Source organism: Pongo abelii, chromosome 15 (assembly GCF_028885655.2).
Source record: "Pongo abelii isolate AG06213 chromosome 15, NHGRI_mPonAbe1-v2.0_pri, whole genome shotgun sequence".
Classification (NCBI taxonomy): domain Eukaryota; kingdom Metazoa; phylum Chordata; class Mammalia; order Primates; family Hominidae; genus Pongo; species Pongo abelii.
The window spans coordinates 100,942,900-100,968,078 of NC_072000.2; the positions used below are offsets into that span (position 1 = coordinate 100,942,900).

General features: G+C 34.2%; 1 protein-coding gene across 6 annotated transcripts in view; it reads left to right on the forward strand.

Moving 5' to 3' along the window:
• Positions 1-25,179, forward strand: part of PAPOLA (poly(A) polymerase alpha) — a 64,844-nt gene that overhangs the window by 36,439 nt on the left and 3,226 nt on the right. Inside the window, exons 13-21 of one of the 6 annotated variants that reach the window (XM_024231395.3) lie at positions 3,484-3,537; positions 4,015-4,134; positions 5,390-5,499; positions 9,026-9,147; positions 13,751-13,893; positions 17,177-17,277; positions 17,501-17,739; positions 21,935-21,997; positions 24,120-24,194. In XM_024231395.3, the coding sequence (XP_024087163.1) occupies positions 3,484-3,537; positions 4,015-4,134; positions 5,390-5,499; positions 9,026-9,147; positions 13,751-13,893; positions 17,177-17,277; positions 17,501-17,739; positions 21,935-21,997; positions 24,120-24,194 (1,027 nt within the window). The remainder of the gene's footprint in view (positions 1-3,483; positions 3,538-4,014; positions 4,135-5,389; positions 5,500-9,025; positions 9,148-13,750; positions 13,894-17,176; positions 17,278-17,500; positions 17,740-21,934; positions 21,998-24,119; positions 24,195-25,179) is intronic. The other 5 variants (XM_054530494.2, XM_054530495.2, XM_054530496.2 and 2 more) reach the window with 5 other exon arrangements.

Below are 25,179 nucleotides of genomic sequence, written 5' to 3' on the forward strand. Positions count from 1 at the left end.
ACAGATTTGAATTTTTAAAGACATCCTCATATAAAATACCCCAAAGATTGACTGTACAACCAAATGGAAATGTTTAGCCTTCCCATGAGTCAGAGTTGATTCAGTCTTATCTTATTGAGGCATATCATGAAATACTGTCAGTTGATATGTGTAGGATTTTAAATCATGTGAAATATACCTGACATTCTTGGAAGGAGCCAGAACCATGGAGAAAAATCTCATTTGTTTTAAAATGCAAACTAATCATCTTCCAGAAAGACATATCAGTGTTCCTCAAGAAAAAGGGGTAACAATGTTTTGTGAAATTTTTGGAGTTCTAAGAAAACAGTTTTTTAAATGCTGCCTCTGAGATAATTCAAGTTAACATGTAACTAGCAGTAAATCACTAACATTAGGAAATGTGAATACTTACTTCAGGTGTTAGATTTCACTAGGAATAAAGGAAAAGTATTAGGAAAACCAATGTATTCTCTAAGGTGCGAGATGATTTTATAATTTCATGTGTGTATATAGTAACCCTAAATTTGTTAAAAAAGTTAAAAACAGGAAACTAAATCTTGGTCTTGAATTACGTAAACATAGAATTGCAAACGTTTTTGACTAAGATATGCCAGCTTTTTATTGTACATCTGAGTTATGATCTTCCCAGGTGAGATGAAATGGTCTTCAAGAGATTCACTTAGAGAATTTGTTTTGCAAATAGCAGTTAGGTAATAAAGTAACTAAATTAAGTGTTTTTAGGGCACTTTGCATAAATTCTAATTATTTTGGGATACATTTTTATAGTTAAATTTATTTTTAACTATGTTTTTAACTATTTTTATTGGAAACTATATATATTTTTAAATTTGGGGAAAAGGTAATGGCAATTGCATCAAGACTTCAAAGTCTCGCATGGAGGCATTTGCGCATCATAAACATGACAGTTTTAAACATGGCACTTGTAAAATAGGGGACCATGTTTTTTCGTACATCAACAAAATATAGTCTAATTTAGATGTACACTAGGTTTCTGTGGTCTGATTGGGACCTTAAGAATTGAGGACCAATCCTGGTTTTAAAAATTAAAAATAGATATATTTAGATAATGCATTTGGAATTTTGTTTTGTAAATGAATTCCTAATGACTCAAAATATTTGCAGGTTATTTTTTATTAAACTTAACTATTGCATTTTATATATCAACTCAAATTTGTTTAAATGTGGCTGAGTAAAGGACATTTAACCTCAGCATAAATACTTGTTAGAATTACTTAATATTTCTATCTATATGTGAATATGTGCATTTGTGTGTAAGGTATATACAGAGTAGGTACTCTTTCCCTCTTGGATTTCAGTAAGAAGTTATGTTGAACTCTAGGTTTCAAAACTTTGAATTGCCAACAAAACTATGTCCAAATGGACTGTATATTTTCCCTTTATAAGTAAAGAACATTGTATATCATTTAAGGTTTTGTTGAAGACTAAGGTGGTTATTAAGAATTTCCATTTTAATAATGTGTTGTAAGAGTGATTTATAGACTGCGGGAGTTTTGTCCCTGCCCTTAGATGGACCCAGACAGCTTTGTGTTTTTGTGTACATGCCTGATTTCTATACTTCATTGTCTCCTGTTACAAGTCACTGTACTTTCGTGAGAGAGCTCTTTCTGCATGTTCTTTACCTTTTTTTTTTTTTTTTTTTAACCAGTTAGCCATTTTTAATGTTTTAGGGACCTAGAAATCAGGTTACTGAGCTTGTTAGGATCTTGTTTGATTTAAGAGCATTTGGAACTCCGAGTATGGGTTTTTCTATACATAAAATACATTATTTTTTAATGCTTTTATATGACTTTTGTTGATTTATTTGGGCCATCTGTGCTTGCTCATGTATCTGACATATTCCAAATAATGCTGAGCGAATTAAACCTGTAAAGGAAGTATTGGTTTGTAGGGGTTTGGACTGCATATTCACGTATCTCTACATACCTTGTTTTTTATATATCTATCTCTGTTACCTTAAGTTTATAGACTTCAAGTTAACTCCATTGAACTTTACCTCTGCCAGTAAAATGTGTACTATTATCCCATTTTACAGATGATGTACACAAGACTTAGAATTGCCTAGGATTACATAGCTGTGAAGAATTGGAACCATTTTTCTTTTTTTTTTTTGAGACAGTCTCAGCTCTGTTGCCCAGGCTGGAGTGCAGTGGCGCGATCTCGGCTCACTGCGAGCTCCGCCTCCCAGGTTCACGCCATTCTCCTGCCTCAGCCTCCTGAATAGCTGGGACTATAGGCACTTACCACCATGCCCGGCAAAATTTTTTGTATTTTTAGTAGAGACAGAGTTTCACTGTGTTAGCCAGGATGGTCTCATCTCCTGACATTGTGATCCACCTGCTTCGGCCTCGCAAAGTGCTGGGATTACAGGCGTGAGCCACTGCGCCCGGCTGAAACCATTTTTCAAATACATTTTTTAAAAATAGGTTTGGTAGTTTTTCTCTGGGTCTGGGTCAGATTTTTGCTCTTGGTTAGAAACTACACTTATAAAATGTGTTAGAAAGTATTAGGAAGGTTTTAGACTTTTCAAAGAGTAGAATAATTTTAAAATTTTGGTTATACTGCTACTTTTGAAACTAGTGTCAGTACTAGATGATGTCAGTTTGCTTTTTGGGGTAGAGATTCTGGTGTGAAATTTGGCCCCCAGCACTTCTAAAATGGGTACTGTAGAAGAGTATATTGGATTGAACTTTTTTAGTCTTAGGAAACTGAATCATAGTAGTTACATTTCAGTTGTAAATAGTTTGTTTTAAAAAGACTTCAGTATTTATTTGATCATGATGCTGTTTTCTGAAGTGAAAACTTGGCTTTTGTCTAATATGAATGGGATTGAGTTTTGGATAAAAATCAGATTTCTTTGTTGCTGTCATGTTAATGATTTTTTTTTCTTTTTTGATTATAAAAATGTATACTGTTAATTGGGAAGAAAATCACAGGACCTAACTGCAGTATTCAGTTTAATTTTCACTACTATTTAATTTGAATTTAAAAGCATGATGTGTTTGATACTGTTTTTGAAGTTACTGTTGTAGTATGTGTATTTCGTGATAAGTTTTTGTGTCTAAAGCAATGGTGTTTTGATTCCATTGAAACGTTTTTGTTACAAGTAGATTATATTTTAGTGAACAGCTCTTTAATTTTATAGGCAGAGCACTGAATCGGTGTCATTGAGCAAAATTATTAATGCTTATTTACGCTTCTTGAATTAAGCTGCTTTTTGGTAATTATTCATAAAGTCACTGCCTTTTTCAGAAGAATTAAACTCACTAGTAGTTAGAAACGTGGAATTTAGCTTATATGATTTTATGTGCATATTGAGATTGTAGTCCCCCTTGCTAAATTGATGTGGATCTATAACTGTAAGGAAGTTTATTACTTTATGGTTTAATATCCAGCACAAAGCATGTAAATGAAATAAATAGCATGTTGTCTTTATCTTCAAAGGCATTATATTGTACTTCTAGCAAGTGCACCAACAGAAAAACAGCGCCTGGAATGGTGAGTATAAGAATAGACTTTACAGAAAAAGCAAACTTCAAAATGAATCACATAGCCACTGAACACAGTAGGAGATGGGAGGAAGTCCTTAAAACTTCTAGTTTGGTTTGATTTGTTCACAAATGGAGCTTTACTGTGTGTAGTGGAAGTATAGAAATCAGGGGATCCATATGCAACTTATTTTTTTATTTGCTTTATAGAGACCCATGCATCATTTCTTAATTGTGTACTTAAAGTGCACTTATAGCTTGTTTTTCTTAAAATTTTTGTGCGGATAACTTTTGTAACCTTGCTGGTGTGAATGAAATGTTTCTTGGCTCTTTTTTCCCCGTTGTTTGGCAATTTTGGGTAGAACATAAGGCTTCTGGTTTTATCTGTGGGAGTTCAGCCAGTTGAAATGCCCTGGTATGTGCATTTTATTTATTTATTTTTAAGTTAACCAAAACTTCTTGTTAATACTAAGTGACATTTGTTCAGGGTGGGCTTGGTGGAATCAAAAATCCGAATCCTGGTTGGAAGCTTGGAGAAGAATGAATTTATTACACTGGCTCATGTGAATCCCCAGTCATTTCCAGCACCCAAAGAAAATCCCGACAAGTAAGCCCTTTTCTAATTTAATTTCTTCTTCCCATTTCCAATTTTTATTCACAGAAGCTTTTATAGGGATTTTTTATAACTAGTATAACTATTCTGTTGACTGCATATGGCTTATAGACAATTTAGAACTTATAATTTAGTTTTTCCTGATCGGAAACATTGAAGAGAAAGACTGTTTCGTGAGAAAAATCAGCACACATTTTTTTTTTTCTGATAATATTCTTCCAATGATGAGGTGCCTGTTAGCTAGAGTTCACATTCTACAGTTCTCCTTTAATACTGTCTTTACCGTTCCTTCTTAATATTTTCTTCTCCTGTTTTGTACAGTAGTTGTCAGAATAGCTGGTATACCATACATCAGTCTTTGCTTTTTATCTTAATTTTTTGTTATGAACTTATAAAAATCTGATTTATGCTTGATTCTGGACTGTTGAGAAGATAACGTAAGAAAAAGCAGAGTCAGTTTAGCTTTTTAGGGGTCTTTTATTTAAATAGGTTAGTTGCTGATTTGATTGTTTGCTGTTCATGTGAGACTAGACTATACTTTGTTGCATTGGAGAGTTGGAGAGTACTAGTAATGAGCTTATTTTAAAAAATAAAGCAACATTAAAACAAATAAGTGAAAGGATCATTAAATTTGTGTTATACAGTATTCTTATTGATTATGTAGGTATTTTTTATTTTGTAATTATATAAGAGTTTTTTACATTTTGTGGTAATTCTAATCTTTATTATTATAAGACCGTTTGATGTTCCATTCAGTAGATACACTGTTAAATGTTCAAAAGTAGCTAAATCACTAATTACTCCTGTTATTATGCTTCTGTTCTTGTGGCCTTTTAAATTGAATTTTTGAAGTTTAAGAAATATCTATTAAGTTCTAGTTAAATTTCTGTATTTAGAAAAATCCTTTTTTCCCCAGATTTTTCTAAAAAGATTATTCTTTTTCTTTCATTAGTTTAATTTTTCTTTGATTTCAGTGGCTTTGGTTCCTTAGAATCATCATTAAGGGCATTGACTATCAATGTACGGTTAGTAAGAGTATATTTCTCCTGGATCTCTGTTTATGTTGTAATTGGAATATAGAGGATAGGTGTGGGTGAGGACTTTGCATTTTCATGGAGCTTGGGCTTAGAACTTTTAGTTTGCTCATACATTTGTATTACAAGTTTTTCCATGTCTCTGATTGTCAGCCACATTGATAGCTACATTTTCATGAAATCCAGATAAACTATGGTAATGCTCTTCTTTGCAGGGAAGAATTTCGCACGATGTGGGTGATTGGGTTAGTGTTTAAAAAAACAGAAAACTCTGAAAACCTCAGTGTTGATCTCACCTATGATATTCAGTCTTTCACAGATACAGGTATGTCTTTACTTGGATAATCAAAACACTTCAGTTCTTGCATATTTCAAATTGTCTTGATGCATACCATAGTGATATTTACAATAATTGTTGAAGTTACTTGCGAATATTGAACTATCATCAGAATAATGGTTTTGTATTAGTCTAATGCAGAGTGAGTATTCCTTATCCACAATGCTTGGGACCAGAAGTGTTTAGGATTTTTTCAGATTTTGGAATATTTACATTACACTTACCAGTTGAGCTTCAGTAGTCTGGAAATATGAAATTTGAAATACTTCAGTGAGCATTTCCTTTAAGTGTCATGTTGGCACTCACAAATTTTTGCATTTTGTAGCAGTTTCAATTTCAGATTTTTGGATTAGGGATACTCAACCTGTATATACATGATTTTTCTCTATTGTGGCGACCTTAAAGTTAAGTAGAACCATTCCAAACTTGACTTGTGCATAATTTCTTAAGAAATGGGAAACAACTTGAATATATGGTTGTCTAGACTGAATCTGTGTCTAACTGCCTTCATCATCTTGAATCTGAGAAATTGATGAAGCAGAACTTGTGATGACCTGGAGAAATTTTCCAACTATGGGGATTCAAATGTTAATGCATAGGTGGGAAATAGGCTGATTATATGTAGATTTCAGATTGACCTGTACCCTAAGATGAAAGGTAGTTCATTTTAACCAAAGACCAAATGGTGGATGTAGTTGAGAGAATGAGTCTATATGTAGCTGCACGACTTTTAATGGGAATGGCGAATACTACGCACAGGGACAACTGCATTTCTTCTTTAAGGACTAATCCTTTTCTCTCGCAGACACTGTCCTTCTTTCCCCATTTAAAACAAATGTAGTAAGTGGCATTTTTATTCCCTATGAGGAGTTTTCCCTTGAGAACATACAGGCTTAAAATTAAGAAATGTTTTACCTAATTACAGGAGAGGAAAAAATTAGTGCCAGTTTGTTAAAAAGTCAGTATCGTACACTAACTGTGATATAAAGGAGAAATAAAAGGAAAAGGATATGTATTTCAATATGTCAGTGCTCAGATACAGTAACACTAGAAGGTAAGAGTCAAGTGATTGCACTTTATGTAGAATCGCAAGCAGTGTGACATCTATAAATTCTGACTGATACAAGTGTTGTCTGTAGGGATTCACCTATCACCAGCAGCATTAGCATTGGTGACCTGGTAAAAGTGAAAGTTGCAAATAAAAAGTGATCTGATTTGGATATGCTTGGTGGTAGTTGTATTCCTGGAAATTTCAAATTAAAATACTCTATTTTTTGTTTGTTTTTTCTCGTTTTTTATTTTAAATACTCCATTTTTTAAATGTAAAATTGAAGTGAATTCTTGTTTAAATAATTGCTAAGTAGGTTTTTTGTCTTTAGGAATGTAGGAAGGACATGGTATAATTCTGTGTTGGGTAGAACTGTCCACATTGAAAGAAATATAGTGTTTCTAGCCATAATACCTTTTAATCAATACAACAACAAAAATACCTCTACAGATTTTTAGAATGTTGTATGTAGGGTGATACTCCACCTGCTGAACACCACAGAAGTATTTTTTCCTGAAGTAAAAATTCTGATGTTAACTTATTTATGAACTAATAAGTCACGGATACCTACCTGGATTAGGAATTTGTTCTGTACATTGCATTCAAGTTAAGATGTTTATCAAAGATTACACTAATGAACCATCAAGATTTTCAAGGATGTTTTAGGTATTTTGGGAAGGAAATATTTAGTTGTCCTGTATATTGAAACACTTTAATCCAATACTTTATGGGATTTTAAAAGAAAATAGGTTTCACATATTCAGCACACAAATGTGCACTCCCAACCCCTACCAGTTTCTTTTAAAGTTATTTTGGTTGTTCCACCTAGAGACCTTGGAATCAGTCTTTGACTCCTGTTTTTTCCACACTTGATGTTAATCCATTATAAAATCTTTTTGCCTCTTCTTTCAGAATACATTGAGGTTTCTGCTACTTAGTACTGTTCCCACTGCTTTCACCCTAAGTCCTAGCCACTATAGTGCTGTTGGATCACTGTCATTGCCAAAACTTTCTCTTTTGCCCTTGCCCCCTTCAGCTGTTCTTACCTAGTGTCCAGATGATATTTTTAAGCCAGATCATTTCTTGCCTGCTTAAAACCTTTGAGTATTTGTCTCACTCAGAATAAAAGTCCAAGTCCTTACTGTAGTTTGCAAGCCTTTGCCTGATCTGCTCTTTTCATTATGTCTGTGACCTTACCTCCTATTATAAGTTCACAATCCTTTATCTGTAAGTTTTGGAGCCAGAAAGGTAATAAAGTTAATAAGTAATATGCCCAGTGAGGCCTGGAGCAGCATTTGGTACTGAAAGACAGTATCATTTCTGCAGGGAACCATTGTTACTCACATGGAGCAAAAGATAAAGACCAAATAGCCACAGCCACAAATAGTTCAGAACAGGGTTTGTTACTAGATGAATTTTGTTTCCTATCTTAGAAAAACTTGTGTGTTGAGAGTTTTTGGGATTTTGGAGTTGCACATAAGGGATTATGGATTTCTACTTTTCATCTTCTTCATTGGCATTTTTGTTGTTTCTCAAATGTTCCAGGCATTTTCTCCTGGTTAGGGCATTTTGTTCTTGATGTTTGCTCTCTCTGGAATGCTATTTCACCAGGTACTCTCAGCTTACATCCTCATGTTCATTTAAATCTTCAGTCAGATGTCAACTCAGTTTCCAGGCTGAGCTTCCTATCCTACTCCCTACGTGGTTTTTCTCAGTAATACTTATCATCATCTGACATGGACTGTAGTTTATGTTTTATTTTTTTCTGTTTATTCTCCCTACTGTAATATAGACCCTTTGAGGCTACGTTGGTCTTTGTTACTGCTTATCTCCAGTGTCTAGAACAATATGAATCAAGTATAGGTGTTTCATAAATATGTTTTGTATGACCGACTTTTTTACTTTTTGGGGCCCTCTGGATCTAAATAATTTGCATTTATTTAATTGTAGCATTTTCTTTTTGCACCTGTGACCTCTGTTATTTAAATTATTACTATATTAGAAAGTACGTCATTACTTAGTTTTATCTTGCAGATTCTTGTAAAGATACCTTTAGGTATAGTTTAATAAGTTTGACTTATTTTACAGCATGTATTACATACTTGTGTAAAGTTTTAAACAATAGTACTGGTAGCATAAAAGGGTATGGGTGTAAGAAACCCTTTTCCCCTCATTTCTGCCATTTCTTGAAGAGTTACTCTTTAGAGTTACTACTTTAAGAGCTATTTGAAGAGTTACTACACTGGAAGAATTAATACATTTTGTGCTTTTATTCAGCTCATCTTGTGGTAAAAGGAGTTTGCTCAGGCAATGAATTATGTCAGATTAGGAATAGGTCTTGACCGATCTACAGATATGCAGTATTGATGGAAAAAGGATCCCTACTTAGAATAGTTTCTCTGGAGTGAGTTTAACTGCCTTTATTAAAATGTTTCTATTTCTTGTAACAATTTCCTAATTGTATAGTTTATAGGCAAGCAATAAACAGCAAGATGTTTGAGGTGGATATGAAAATTGCTGCAATGCATGTAAAAAGAAAGCAACTCCATCAACTACTACCTAATCATGTGCTTCAGAAAAAGAAAAAGGTAAATTTAGAAAGTACTTACAAAAGCATTACTAACATAATGTTTTATGCATCTGGACTATCATTATTTCAGAATTTAGGCTCAGTTAATAAGTCATATTTGAAATAGATGACAGCTTTTTAAAAATCTGTTTCATGGAGCAGTTTCATTATGTGAAATCTGACTCTAATCAGTTTTCTTGCACACAGTTGCTTTAGATTTTAGAAGGATTAGTGGTGATGCTTCATATCCTTACTTTGTATATACCCATATTCTCTTTTAGGACTTTTTATTCTTATTCACTTAAAAATCCCACACCAGTATTTAATTTTCTTTCCTTTAAAAAGTAAACTAAATTAAATTAGTAAGGAAATATGTGGGTCAAGTAAATTATGTGAGACTTTTAAAAAATGAAAATCGCTTTTTTTGGTGCATGTAAGAAATATAACATGTATATTATTTAAAAACTAAAAGTTGCTGAGTGTAAAGGAGGTCATGAACAGAGGTCACTGAGTTAATACTTTGCATTACATTGTTCTAGTGTTAGTGCTTCCTTTTGAATAACTTAGAGCCATTTTTTCCTTATTTGGACTTCAGTGAGCATATTGGAATTTTAGTGGACAGATACAGATTACATTTTTTCTTTAAGTGATTTCAAAAATAGATGGTTTATTCTTATAATGGAATACTTCACAGTATGCAGTGAAAATAAATCAACTACAACTGCATATACTAATATGTTGAATAAAAAAAGCACATGTATGTATGTATCACTTGATACTTCCATATAAAGTTTACAAGTTTAAAAACTTAAAAAACAATGTATTTAGGAGAGAATATGAAATAAAAGTATATGTTACAGAATGACAACCACTGCATTCAGGAAAATGGCTAGTTGTCTGGGATTGGGGTTGGGAGGAAAGGAATGAAATCAATACACAAAAGACTTTAATTTTATAATATTTTGTTTCTTAAAACAGAATATATTATGATACAAAAGCATTGAAGTTAATTAAAGGCAAGGACTCTGGAGTGGACTGCCTTGTTCAAATTCAGGCTCTACTGTTTCCTACCTGTGAAATTTGAGCAAGTTACATGGCAAACATCTTATTCTTGATTTGTCTCATGTCTAAAATTGTGGCAATATTTTTACCTATTTTATTAGGTATTTCATGAGGATTAAATGAGCCAATACATGAATACATGTAAATGGTGGTTTAGACTAGCTCCTGGCACATAATAAATGCTCATACTGGCTTTTGTTATCACCATCATTGTTATTCACAACTTGGAGATAGGTAGCTAGATGGGAAGGGGTCTAAAATCAGTTTTTAAGGTTTAAACATGATGTTATTTTAATTTTTTTTTTTTTTTTTGAGACGGAGTCTCACTCTGTCGCCCAGGCTGGAGCGCAGCGGCACAATTTCGGCTCACTGCAAGCTCCGCCTCCCGGGTTCACGCCATTCTCCTGCCTCAGCCTCCCGAGTAGCTGGGACTACAGGTGCCTGCCACCACACCCAGCTAATTTTTTGTATTTTTAGTAGAGACGGGGTTTCACCGTGTTAGCCAGGATGGTCTCGATCTCCTGGCCTCGTGATCCACCTGCCTCGGCCTCCCAAAGTGCTGGGATTACAGGCGTGAGCCACAGCACCCGGCCAAAAATTTTATTCTTAACCTAATGGTTTACTAAAAATTCAGTTAACTAAATAAAAATTGACAAAAATGTACCATTCTCAATGTACTATTTATACACAGACTGTTCAGTGCATGTTTCCACATATTTATTGTAAAATTTTCCATCAAGCCATTTTATTTTAAAATTAAAGTATCTCAGCTAGAGATTAGCCTCAGGAAAACAAAACTAAAATATCAAGTTAAACACTTGCTTTCTAATTGTCCTTTAGTGTTGTATTATTAATGAGTTAAATCAATTGTACTTAAATGTAAATTTATCACATACAAAAAATATAAACATTTTGGACCTGGGAATGGTGGCTTATGTTTGTAATCCCAGTGACTTGTGAGGCCGCGGTAGGAGGATCCTTTGAGGCTGGGAGTTGAAGACCATCCTGGGCAACACAGCAAGACTCCGTCTCTAAAAAAAAATATTTAATTAGCTGAGAATGGTGGCATGCGCCTTATAGTCCTAGCTACTTGAGAGGCTGAGGTGGGAAGATCATGTGTGCCCAATAGTTCAAGGCTACAGTGAACTTATGATTGTGCCATTGCACTTCAGTCTGAGTGACAGAACGAGACCCTGTCTCTTACAAAATAATAATTTTTAAAAAAAGTATATAAACGTTTTATGTTTTCAGAAGTGAAAGTAGATTATGTTCTTTAGAACTTGGCTATTTCTTATGAATATTTAATTCATAATCAAATAGCTATTTAATAAACAGCTATTTATAACAGATAATTGGATTTCTCAGAATCATATATTCAGATTACCTTTTTAAACTCTTTCCATGACGATATTTGGAACCATCTTGTGTACATTTTAAGTAAATTTGAATATAAGATGTTTTATTATTTCTTAAGGTATTATTTCTTTAAATACAGTCATCTAGAATATAAAGAGAATCATTAAAGATTGGAAATCTGTTTTTTAGTCCAAAAATTCTATCAGATGAAGTAACTGTAATTTCACAGCAAACCTACTTTTAACACTTTAGTTTATTTATACGCAGACTGTTCAGTGCATGTTACTAGATACATATTTTTAAAAGGTTTTTGATGAAACTTGCTATTTTGTGACCTGCCTTTTTTTGTGTTGACATATCGTGGCCATCTATCCAAATTACATTTTTAGTGGCTGTTTAATATCTCTTTATATAATAGCTACAGTATGATTAAATCTACCCTGTATTTGAGATCATTTAGATTATTTCTAAGTTTGCATTAGTAAAATAGCACTTTCTTGCTTAGTAACAAGTGTCTAGGAGTCAAGATCTATGAACGTTTTGTTTGGACTCTTATAAATAGCTTCCTTTTATTAACTGCTTTTTGCAAAGCACTGTACCAGTCCTTTTTATATTTAATATTCCAGCAACCCATGGGTGTTGTCTTTTAGTAGCAGAAACTGAGGGGTTGAGAACCTTGCCCTGGGTTATGTAGTATGAGCTGTGAATTGGACCTAGGTCTGACTGCAAAGTATGTGTGTGTGTTTCTTTCTGTAGTATGTTCTTTGTTTTATTTATCTTTTATTAAAAATTATGATAGAATATTTATGACTATTTGGCTTTGAGGTCTCTTGCTACCAAACTTGATCTGGATATAGAAGCAAACAAAGCAAAGTAGCTTAATGCTGTTTTGTGTTTAGACCAACCAGTTAAACTTTCCCAATTTATCCCCAACAGTGGCCTGTTAACTCACAGCTGTTTGGCCACTTAGTGAGGCAGGTAGGCAGGTAACTGTAGAACTGAATATAATTTACTTACTGAATAAATCCTCATATCTATTGGAGAGTAAGATTGGTAGCATTGTTGAATAGAAGAGATACTCATTTATAATATTAGGTACTTTTATTTCACAACTGACTTCATAAGCAAATGGCATTACTCTCTCTTCCTCTCCTTTCTACCAAATCTCATCTTCCCCATTTGATCAATTTTCATTCATGTACATAAGTGATATGTCTAGTGCTAAATCGAAGATAAGAATATTTTGTTATTTGGGGAACTAGAAAGCAGAGAATGCAGGCACATGTATAAGGAATGTATTTTTGTCAACAGTATAAATTATTTTCATTAAAATGTTTCTGTAGGTAAGTGAACACAGGCTAAACATTCTGGAAAAAAAAATGAAGCTGAATGTAATATTACAGTAGCACCAAATAGCAAAAATTTAAACTCCGTTACTAGAAAACAACTTTAATTCCATGAAACCATTCATAGTTTTTGGGTTTTCTGCATTATTTGTTTTGGAGTGCTTTGGTTTTTAAGGAGGACCAACATTAAGATTTGTATATTGTGTTTAGTTTTCAGAAAGTTATTTCTGCTTTTCTTTTCACAGGATAATTTACAGTATTAAGTATGCCATTTAAAAAATTCTAAATTGCAATTAGAGCACTAAAGTCTCTTGCTTTTGAGAGAGGCTCTTTTTATTGACAAATAGTAAGGAGTGGCAATAAGTTACACTTTTTGAAATTAAAAAAATTTTATATTTATTGTAGGATAATTAGAAATCTGTATGTAAACAAAATCACTTCTAGTCCCACTTTCCAGAGACATTGTAGTCCCATGTTTATTGTTGAGACATTTTTTTCTTGTGTGTATATTTTTAGAGTTATATTTTTAGAGTTCTCTGATTTGAGATTCTTGTGTTTTTATATTATAGTGTTTTTAATTTGTGTTGTATCTTACAGTCAGTATGTACATTTAATACGGCATTTCTTTCTCCTTTTTTCTCCCACATAAGAACTATATTTAATGTTGAGGCCTTCTTAGAAGAAAGTACTTGACTCCCAAATCGTTGCCTTTTAGAATCAGCATGGCACATCTAACTTTCGTAGATTTAGTGATTTGTGTTTTTCAGTAAAAATCATATATGTTAAGTAAAAGGTTTCCATGTTTCAACATCTGGATGAAATAAAGATATATTTGATAAAATGTTTTATTGTTTGCAGCATTCAACAGAAGGTGTCAAATTGACAGCTCTCAATGACAGCAGCCTCGACTTGTCTATGGACAGTGATAACAGCATGTCTGTGCCTTCACCTACTAGTGCTACGAAGACCAGTCCATTGAACAGTTCTGGCAGCTCTCAGGGGTGAGGAAAAAGAGGGAAACAGAAGTGGAGTGGCTGTTTGCTAAATCAGTCAGATACATTCTCTTTTTGCTGTTAAAGTCATCTATTTAGAGTGTTATTTTCATTCCATCTACTAATTTTTTTTTAAATAGCAATTTAATTCCTAGGTTGGGGATAGCACTTTTTGGTTTTGTCTTGTCATACTTAACATTTTATTTTTGAGACTGATAATGTCTTCAGTCAGATGTGAATGAATGTTAGCACATAACCCCTCCAAATTCGTGTATTTAGATAGCTACTGCTACAGTGCACTGTATAGTGTGCTGATGAGAACAGACAAAAGGAACAAAACCACCTTTCTGTCCTGGAGCTGCTTATACCTTTGTAACAGGGAATGTATCTATGATAGTTAGAGAAGCCTGTTTTAGAAGAGCTAGATATCTATCTAACATTTACAGCAGTTAAAATTTTAAAAATTTATTATTATTTTGAGTAATGGTGTCTGGCTGTGTTGTTTAGGCTGGCTGTGAGTTCCTGGATTTAAGCGATCCTCCTACTTCAACCTCCTGAGTAGCTGAGACTACAGGCACATGTCACTGCCCTGGGTATGAAGCAGTGAAAAATTTTCAGCCAGGTGCAGTGACTCACACCTGTAATCCCAACACTTTAGGAGGCTGAGGTGGTAGGATCACTTGAGGCCAGGAGTTCAAGACCAGCCTGGGCAACATAGTGAGACTCCCATCTCTAGAAAAAAGTAAAAGAATTAGTCAGGTGTGGTGGTGTGCACCTGTAGTCCTGGCCACTCAGGAGGCTGAGGTGGGAGGATTGCTTGAACCTGCAAGGTTGAGACTACAGTGAGCTGTGATCCCACTGCTGCACCCCAGCCTGGGCAACCGGAGTGAGACCCTGTCTTTAAAAAAAAAAAAAAAGAAAAAAGAAAAAAATTTTAAAAGAGTCTCGCTCTGTCACCCAGGCTGGAGTACAATGGTGCGATCTCAGCTCACTGCAACCTCCGCCTCCCAGGTTCAAGCGATTCTCCTGCCTCAGCCTCCTGAGTAGCTGGGATTACCATCACCTGCCATTATGCCCGGCTAATTACTGTATTTTTGTGGAGATGGGGTTTCACCATGTTAGCCAGGCTGGTCTTGAATTCCTGAACTCAGGTGATCTGCCCGCCCTGGCCTCCCAAAGTGCTGGGATTCCAGGCGTGAGCCACCACGCCCGGCCTATATTACAATTTAACCAGTGGCAGAAGTGCAGGTTGGGGAGGATTCCCTGGATGAGTGTGAAATAGAAAATGCTGAGGTGTCATGGATGTGTTTTTTTCCTTTTTTTGGACTTCGTGTGTATGATATGTTTTTAGGCAAATCATGCATAATCCAAAGACTTCAGGCCTGAATATGTCCTGTAAGTGTTATCATTTTAAAAGTTTTTTTTTTTTTAAGTGAAGAAGCTGACACTTTAATAAGAATTTTGGAATTTGTAAAAGTCTTTGTGTCCTTTGAGTTTGTGCACGAATATAAAATGTGTACAACTGTACTAAATAATTTCACAAATTTAGTTTTGAAGTTTAGTTTCTTGAAGTAATACTGAGTAACTTCTGTAAGTAAAACTTCTGGGTTTTTAGAATACGATTGTATATTTGCTCAACAAGCAGTGAGTGCTTATTATGTCCTAGGCACCTTGCTAGCCATTTGAGGCTTTCTCCTGCATCTGTGGTTGTTCTCTGGCCAACTACCCTTTTCTTTTTAGTCATTTAATATTTGTGCCCTTGAGGGCTCTCTCATTATTCTTTTGTCTGTTTATCCCCTCTTGATATTGTCCCTGAGTGGTAACACCTGCTCTGTTGACTACATTTACATTCATGTACCAATGATATCCATAGCTTTAATAAGTTGACTGCTCCGTGGTTCCATGTGGATGTCATGTAGGTACCAAAAATAACAAGTCTTCCAAGTGTTGCCTACCTCCTCATGGTGTCATCATTCACCAGTTTCAGAGTGTGGGTGATAGCTCTGAGAGAGAGAGAGACAGACAGACAGACACACACACACGCACATGCACACGCGCACACACACACACACACACACACACACACACGTAGAGACAGAGAGAGAAACCAAGGGACTTTTCTGCTTTTGTTTTTCTTTTAGGAGATAATAAAACCATGAATTTATTTAAATGCTAATGTGTAGGATTTACTTGAGACAGGAAAGTTGGATGGGAGAGTAAAGGAGTGTGATGATTTGAGTTTCTTGAGATGACAGGAGTTAATGAGATTTAGAACATAGATTGGGCTTTTTTACATAATAAGGAATAATTTCTTTATATAGGAAAGAATAGGGGTTAATTATAGAAATAGGTGTGTCTGTTTAATATTTATACTTAGAATTTGGGGTAATACTTGGCTAGTGGCTTTTGGTTGGTTGTTAAGTAGGAAGGTCATTTGAGATTGGCATGAGAAAGAGAAAATGGGAGAGAAACTTCGGGGGAGTAAAGAGGGTTTAAAATAAGTTATTTTTAAGGTAAAATATTGAAATATCCCCTTGTTACTTAAAGGTCTTTAACTGGGCCACTGGATGGGCTTTTAGGGTTTTATAAAACTCTTATACTTTGTATACAGAAGTTTATTTCTGTTTTCTGTTTCTCAGAACATTTTCTCATTCATAACTTTTTTTTTTTTTTAAATAATATAGGTTTTGTTTTTTTTTTTTTTCTTGTAGAGATGAGGGCTCACTGTATTGTCCAGGCTAGTTTCAAACTTGAGCTCAAGCAATCCTTCCGCCTTGCCTCCCAGAGTGCTAGGATTACAGGCGTGAGCCACCATGCCTGGCCTCTTATTAATAACTTTTTAAAGGATTTTCGTTCGAAAAAATCCTTCAGTTAAGTCTCTTAGCCAAAATCAACTAAGAATAGATCTTTTAGAACCACTCTGGCGATATAGTAGCCAGCCACCATATGTGACAATTTAAATTTAATTAAAATCAAATAGTTTCTCACTAGTCATATTTTAAGTGCAGAGTAGCTATGTTTTAATAGTGGCTACCATATCCAGTAGCACAGATATAGAGCATTCTGTCATCTCAGGAAGTAACATTAGACAGTGCTGCTTTAGAAGGTTTGTGTACTATTTACTGTTGTTATACTTTATCCAATAAAGTCAGTTGCTGAAGTGTATGTATAGGAAGTAAAACCAAAGAATCATCTACTTTACAAAATAACTTCTGTACATGTTATAGATTATTGTTTTTTTTTATTTTTCTAGTTTTAAATTTTGAGACAATTTTTAATTTTTTTTTTTTAGCAGAAACAGTCCTGCTCCAGCTGTAACAGCAGCATCTGTGACCAACATACAGGCTACTGAAGTTTCTGTGCCACAAGTAAATTCCAGTGAAAGCTCAGGGGGTAAGGAGATTGGGTTTGTCAGGTTTGAGAATTCTTACATTGTATTTGGTTTAGCCTTCATTTTGAAAAGCGGGTTTGTTAAGTAGTTGAAATTCAGTTTTTTAAATGCCAGTTTATTTTTTGCATGTAAAGTTATTCATGAAATCAAATTCAGAGAAAAACTTACAACTTGATACTGATTTGGTTATTTTAATTTGTATATACTCATATATTTGCTGCTTAGGTACATCGAGTGAAAGCATTCCTCAAACTGCCACACAACCAGCCATTTCTCCACCACCAAAGCCTACGGTCTCCAGAGTTGTTTCTTCAACACGTCTGGTAAACCCACCACCTAGATCTTCAGGAAATGCAGCAACTTCAGGAAATGCAGCAACAAAAATACCTACTCCTATAGTAGGAGTCAAGAGGACATCCTCACCTCATAAAGAAGAGAGTCCCAAGAAAACCAAAACAGAAGAGGTATATATATAAAAAACATATTAGTTAGCCATGGCAACGACCAACTGCCTATTTTTAAATCCAGTGGAAGAAAACTTTATGAACCAAAATAGAGAAGGATCAAGGAACAAAGCTTTTAGGAAATTTTAGGTGTGTCTGTAGTGCTTTAGTGCTGTAGTTTCTCTTCACCTTTCCTATTCTCAGTAACTACCTCTGCCATAAAGCTATGCCCTCTCATGTAAACTTCTTTAGTGTGTGTAGTTGGCAGGTATTGTCTACAACAGAATTTAACATGGAATTACATGTATTCTTAACTTATTTTTCTCTAATGACTACCTTTTATTTGTACTGATTTTTTGATGGTCCTTTGGACAGTTTTTTGCTTCTGTGATCCAAAAGGAGTTTTGAAGTTTCTCTGCTGTACTTGGTATTATAGGACCATCGAATACCAGAGGTTCTCAGGGACTTCTTACTGAATGATAAGTGCATGCAGCCAGATTAGTTTTTGAACCTTAAATGGTTAGCTCTCTAACCCTTAAAGAAACTTTCTAGCATCATTTGCATTTTTGTTTTTTAACTCCTGGGCACAGGCGATCCTTCTGCCTCCCAGGTAGCTAGACCCACAGGTGCACGTCACCATGCCCAGCTTAATTTTTTGTTTTTTGTTTTGAGACAGGGGCTGTCTCTTTTGCCCAGGTTGGAGTGCAGCGGAGCAATCTCAGCTCACTGCAAACTCTGCCTCCTGGGCTCAAGCAATCCTCCCACCTCAGCCTCCCAAGTAACTGGGACTACAGGTGCGCACCACCATGCCTGCTTAATTTAAAACAAGATTTTTTTGTAAAGGTGAAGTCTTGCTATGTTATCCAGGCTCGTCTCCAGCTCCTGGGCTCAAGCGATCCTCCTGTCTTGGTCTCCCAAAGTGTTGAGTCACAGGAACCACTATGCTTTGCAAGCTGGTATTAACCTTTTATGCTACCTGGTTTACAATTGTTACAGTCTTAGTTTTGGGAAAACCATTAAAACTACATTGATTTGGTATGAGTCTTAAAATAGAGGTAGTCTTGTTACACAATGTTATTTCTCCGTCCAGTCACTTTCATGTTGTTTTCCAATCAATGAGGCATTCGCTATTGCCCCAGAGATGACAGTTTAAAAGCACCAATTTCATTGTGATTTTTTCTTTTTCTTTTTTTTTTTTAAGCTAAGAATGTATTTAGTAATTTACTTACTACAGCAAAATTTCTTTAGAGTAGAAAAAAAAAACCTCTAGATTTCTCATGGATTCTATTATGTTTTGATTAAGAATGGTGAAAAATTATTTTATTATTTAGCTTATTCTCTGAAGACTTTTTTTTTTTTTTTGGAAATAGCTGCTATTAACTAAAAGTAATCTGATGAATTTTGTCACTCTTAAGATGGTAAATGAGAATGAAAAACGGGTATTGTATAGTACTTTAAATCCCCCAGATTACTTACGATGCCTAATACAATGTAAATGCTGTTTAAATTATTGTTATGATGTATTTTTAAATTTGTGTCATTTTTATTGTTGTATTATTTTTTATTTTTGTAAGTATTTTTGATCCATGGTTGGTTGAATTCGCAGATGCGGATTCCACAGATATGGAGGGCCCACTGTAAATCATCATAACTTAGAAGATGTGTTCTGAAAACTCATCTGTGTCTGTGTAATTATCTCTTAGGGCAGTGATTTTCATCGTTGGTTGTACAACAGAATTAGTTTTTGGGGTTTTTTTTTTGTTGTTGTTTTTCAATAAAGATTTTAGGGCTTTCTCCAAACTGAATCAGAAATCTTCTAGAAGTTAGGCCTGGAGATCCTATTAAGAGCCCTGCTGCCACATGATTGGGTTGTGCAGCAGCTTAAGAATATACTCAATTTTTGTGTCAATTACACATTCAGACTACTGATGCTGGTTTGAAGTTGTCAGGGCATTTCAGAATTCAAATTTCTTTTGACATTAGTAAAGTGTATTTAAGCATAATTCTATGCATTTAACATTTGGTTTTCTTTATGTTAAAAATGGCACCCTAAGAGCTCTAAATAAGTTTGTACCAGTGCAGTATTTTGCAATTTTGTTTGCACTTACCTTGGTAGAATAACACTTGTGTTTCTTGTCTGGTTTAGAAAAGCAATAAGAATATAGAATTTTTAAACTTAAGTATGGAAAATTAAAAATACATATAAAAGAGTCATTTTATATACCTGTGTACCCATCACACAGCTTCTATTATAATTAACTCTTAGCCAATCTTTGTAATCTTAATTCTTTCAGCCTTTTTCATTTTCTCTTGCCATTGAATTACTTAATAGCAAAATCCAAACATGTTTCATTAGAATCTTAAAAATCATATCTAAGAATGAAAGCATTAACAGTAAAATTAGCCTACTCACAAAAATTAACAATTTATTAATATCATCAAACATCTAGTCAGTGCTCAAATGGCCCCTGATTGTTTCATTGATTTTTTTAAAAAATAGGCTGTTTGTTTAAATCTGGAAGCAGAAAAAGATCCCTGTGTTGCAATTGTTTGATATCTTTAAGTGTCCTTTAAAATATAGATTCCCTCCTCCATCCCTCCCCCACTTTTCCCTGTAATTTTTTTTTGGGGGGTATATGTTTTCTCAGTCTGGATTTTGCTTATGGTATTTCTGTGGGGTTGATTAATAGAACCATAGCATTTTAAGAAGATAAGGGGTATTAGGTTATTCCATGGGCTAATCTCATTTCCTACCAGAAGAACTTGCTGTTTAGTGGCTTTTCCAGTTACAGATCTAGTTACAGTTAGAAGCAGGGATTAGAACCCAGGCCTAAATCTCATGGTGCTTTAGTCAAAAGAAATTTGCTGTAGTAGAAGTAATCCTGATTTTGAAGCCCTTCTTAATTGGGTCTTTTATTCTCTGCTAATGAGTACTTGGTATTAGAAATTTTAGCAAACCAGAAAGAAATACTGGCCTCACTCAGTAATGCACTAACGTGTATATAGATAGGAGAGTTTTAGATACTCTGAGGTAGTTTAGTTCTGCTTAATGGTCATCATATCCTAAGGTTTTTCAAATAAATATAAATGGTAATGTAAAATAAAAATCGAAAATGTTTGCTCTATTTCCTGGATTATAGCTAAATTAACCCCTCTCTCTCTCTCTCTCTCTATATATATATATATATGTGTATACATATATATATATATATTTAAAACTTTTTGTATGGAAAATTTCAAACATGTCATAAGTATAAGGAACTGTCATGTTTGCATCACCTAGCTTCAACAGTTAACAACTCACAGCCAGCCTTGTTTTATCTGCATACTCACATCACTTCCTTCCCCATTGTTTTGAAGCAAACCCCAGGCATAACAACCAAAAATATTTCTTTGTATATCTAAAAATAAGGACTTCTATAAAATATAAGTACAGTATATTTATCACACAAATATTAATAATCCATAGTTTTACATATCAGTCGGTATTCAGATTTGGCCAATTGTGACACATTACTGTTTTTAAAGTTTGCATATTTGCAGGGTACAAATAAAGTCCTTATTGGAATTGATCGATACTGTATTAAATCTCTTCTAAGCTATAAGCCTGTGGTTTTTCTATGCCTGTTTTAAAAGTCACATTTAAAATTAAATTTTAATTCTGCTGAGAAAATAGTGTCAAAATAGTTCTTAAGACCCAAGCAAGGCATTTCTTGAGTCTTGTATTCTGTAGGATGTTAGTAGGTCATACCAAGAACAAGGATTCTCTGGTTAAGCTTGGGAAAATTAAAGTGGTGTTCTTTCTTGATAGAATTTATTAGAACCTTTTATGTGCCATTCTATGTGAGTCTCCCAGAATGAGGGTGATACTATGCCAAGTTCCTAAAATTGTATGATCAGGAACTCTTTTTTTTTTTTTTTTCTTTTCCTTACAAAATATATTTCTATGAACTCTTAGTGGTTTTGGAAATGTACTTTAGGTGGTGATCTGCAGTAACAGTTTTCCTAATGCTCTTTTTAATTTTATTAGCTACTGAAACCAAATTTAATCTGATAAAAACATTTTAAAAGAGGGACCAGTTATCTATTTGAAGGCTATAGTTGATCTTACAGGTTTAATTATTTTATAGTTTTAAAGTTTATAAAGTAAAGCATTGATTGGCAAATAATCTAAATTTTTCATTTTAGAGAATAAAGCTTTTTTTTTTAAAAACAGGATGAAACAAGTGAAGATGCTAACTGTCTTGCTTTGAGTGGACATGATAAAACAGAAGCAAAGGTATACTAATTTAGCCTTTAGAATACATACACAATTAAGAGTACAGAAGATGTAATAGAAATGTCTCTAAAATATTGTATTTTTGTGCTATAGGTTTTAGATTTTTTTAGTATTGTTTATGGAGAAGTATTTGTTCATTTTTACTGTTAATTATGTAATGCTGAACACTGAAGGGAATATTGTGATGAGTGAAACACATTCTGTGCCTTTAAAGGAGCTTATAATTAAGTAGCAAAGATAAGTCATGAATGTCATTAATTACATTATCAAAGAAAATCAAAGTAATTGAGGGCTGGGGGCCACGGGGCAAGAAAAGTAAGATGTTATTTCTGACTGCAGAAATAGCAGTAAATGTCTTCATTGAAGAAAGAAGTAGCAATTGAAGTGGTCCTCAAAGGATACATAGGATTTTTGACAGTCCGGGCTGAGATCATGATCTGTCTCTTTGGGTTGAGAATTTGTTATGATTACAGAAGCAGTTTTTGGCATAAGGTTTTGGCTAGAACCTGGGGTACATGGGGCTTGAATGAGGTGTAGATGGGATGGAAGAAATTTTTTTTTCCCCAAAATGTAAAAGACTCATTTTTTTCCCCTAGAAATTGGAATATATTGAAGGCTTTTAACTTTCTTTTGTTGTGGAAAAATTGGAAATTCTTCCCCTTCTCCCAAATTATCCAGATTTCTATGATGGATATTTTAACAAAACTCTTAGGTTTTGTGTGTGCCCTCATAATGCCCTTGCTTTATAATTTTGATTCAGTTTGTAAACCAAGAAAAAAATGTTTGTGTCATTATGTAATCTACAAAATTATTAATGGCTTCATAGAATGCTGTCTTAAGGCTATGATTATTTTTATCCAACCAATTTCCTATCCATAGCAATTATTTCCATTTAAAAAAGAAAGTTGTGCTTTCCTGCTGTAATATTGGTTACAGCTAAATACCATATCTGCCATTCGTTCATGTTTATTTACTTAGCATAAATTAATGGAAGAAGAATTATTGAGGAAAATAGTATGCTTAGTCTTAAAGTTTGGTATACATCACCAAGTTGTCCTCCAGGAAGGCTGCATGTCTTCCATTCCTACTTCTTACACCTTATTTACCTTTTTTAATTTCATAAGAGAAAACAATATTTCATTTTTTTGGTATGTTTCATTGAAATTGAAGTTTTTATATTTTTCTTTTCCTTTTTTTTTCCTTTTTTTTGTTTTTTTTGAGATGGAGTCTTGCTCTGTCACCCAGGCTGGAGTGCAGTGGGACGATCTTGGCTCACTGCAACCTCCCTGCCTCCCAGGTTCAAGCAATTCTCCTGCCTCAGCCTCCCGAGTAGCTGGGATTACAGGCACCTGCCACCATGCCTGGCTAATTTTGTATTTTTAGTAGAGATGGGGTTTCACCATGTTGGCCAGGCTGGTCTTGAACTCCTGACATCATGATCTGCCCACCTCGGCCTCCCAAAGTGCTAGGATTACAGGTGTGAGCCACCACGTCTTGCCTGTATTTTTATTTTCATTTATTTGTGTAGATATTATTTTCTTTTGTGTACTGCTTTTAAAAAGTTTAGAGTGATGGTATGACATACTTTACCCTGTGTTTTCTGATGAGTAGAATCAGTGCACTGATTACTGGGGAGGGGTGAAGAGCCCATAAGGAGGGAGAAATCTTTTTCAGACATATTTTCTACTTTTAATTAAAGGTGTGGGGTTATTTTATTTAGTAGTATTGAATAAGTTTTTTTTTTTTTCCTCCCACAAAGCTAAGAACTTTCCTTGGGTTTATCCTCTGTTATTGTCTGGGCAACATTTCATGATGTGCCTATGTGTGTTTTTAATTATTGTTTGCTTAAAATGTCCCAAGTTGGAGCTGGTTGGAAAGTCATGAGCTAGTTTGACCCATGCCTTCTAAGATTTAAGTAGGCAAATAGAAATTTATTAATATCTGAAATAGTGAAATAACCTACAACATCTACAGACTAGATGTTTTTGTAATGTAGTCACATCTTTCTCTTGATCCCTTCTGTCTTCCAGTTTGTCTTCTTTATTAGCCACCAAACCCAGTTATGTTCCTTTATTCTTTTTTAAGTCTCTTTTCCCCCTTCCCCATCCTCTTTGTCTCACAGGAACAACTTGATACAGAGACAAGTACAACTCAATCAGAAACTATTCAGACAGCGGCTTCTCTGTTGGCCTCTCAGGTACTAAGTGCAAAAAGCAAGGAGAATTTTGTAAATGTCCTTAAGATTAGTGTGATATGTTGAATTAAAGTGAGAGTTCATAGAAGACTATTAAAATTAATCTTTCTGAAAGTAATTACTTGCTAGCCTGTAAACGTATTTATTGTAGTTTTAAGGCAGGGCCCTGGATTTGACGGAACCGTTCTCTGGGACTGTTTCGATGTTAACCCATCCCCTTATATTAATATATTATTTGATACTGCAAATCATTTAAATTCTCACTAGTCATTTACACAGCGTTCATATGTAGGTTTTATTTGTAGGTCAAAAGTGAAATTCAAACTAGGAATGAACTAAAAAACATTCTTCGTGGATTTCTTTTGCAAAGGCTAATATATTTTCATTTTAAAAATGTATTTCTGCCTTGTTTTTCCACTACTGATTTCAGTTAGTTATTTAATATAGCCCATAGCTCTTCAGAATTACTTTTTCATTTGTCCTAGCAATTCTACTTGTGACAGACCCTCACATACAGAATACAGTAGGCATCTGGCATCTTTTTTCATTGATTTGTGAACCTTCATTTTGTTGAATAATTTTCTTCTTGAATCCTTTCACATGAATGAACCCTAACGTCTAGCTCAAACTTTGACACAAAGTAGATATATTCTTTAATAGATGATAAAACTGGTTAATCTCTACAAAGTAACTGAGATAACAACTGCTGCTGTACTGATATGATACTATGTACTATGATGATATTTTGCTGCTCCTGTGCAGCTCAGAGTTGTTTTAACGTGATCATTTAAAAATGTGCTTTTGCTAGATGTTAACTTTTATAGACTCTAAAGATACATAAATATTATGTTTAGTTTCTGAAATACCTTTTCCGTAATCTAATAAAACTTCAGGGGGAGTAACTAACATCAGGAAGTATGCTTAATATTGATACGTGGACAAACTTGTTTATCAGTTGTAAACTGTCCTGTGATTGTGATTGCATGTT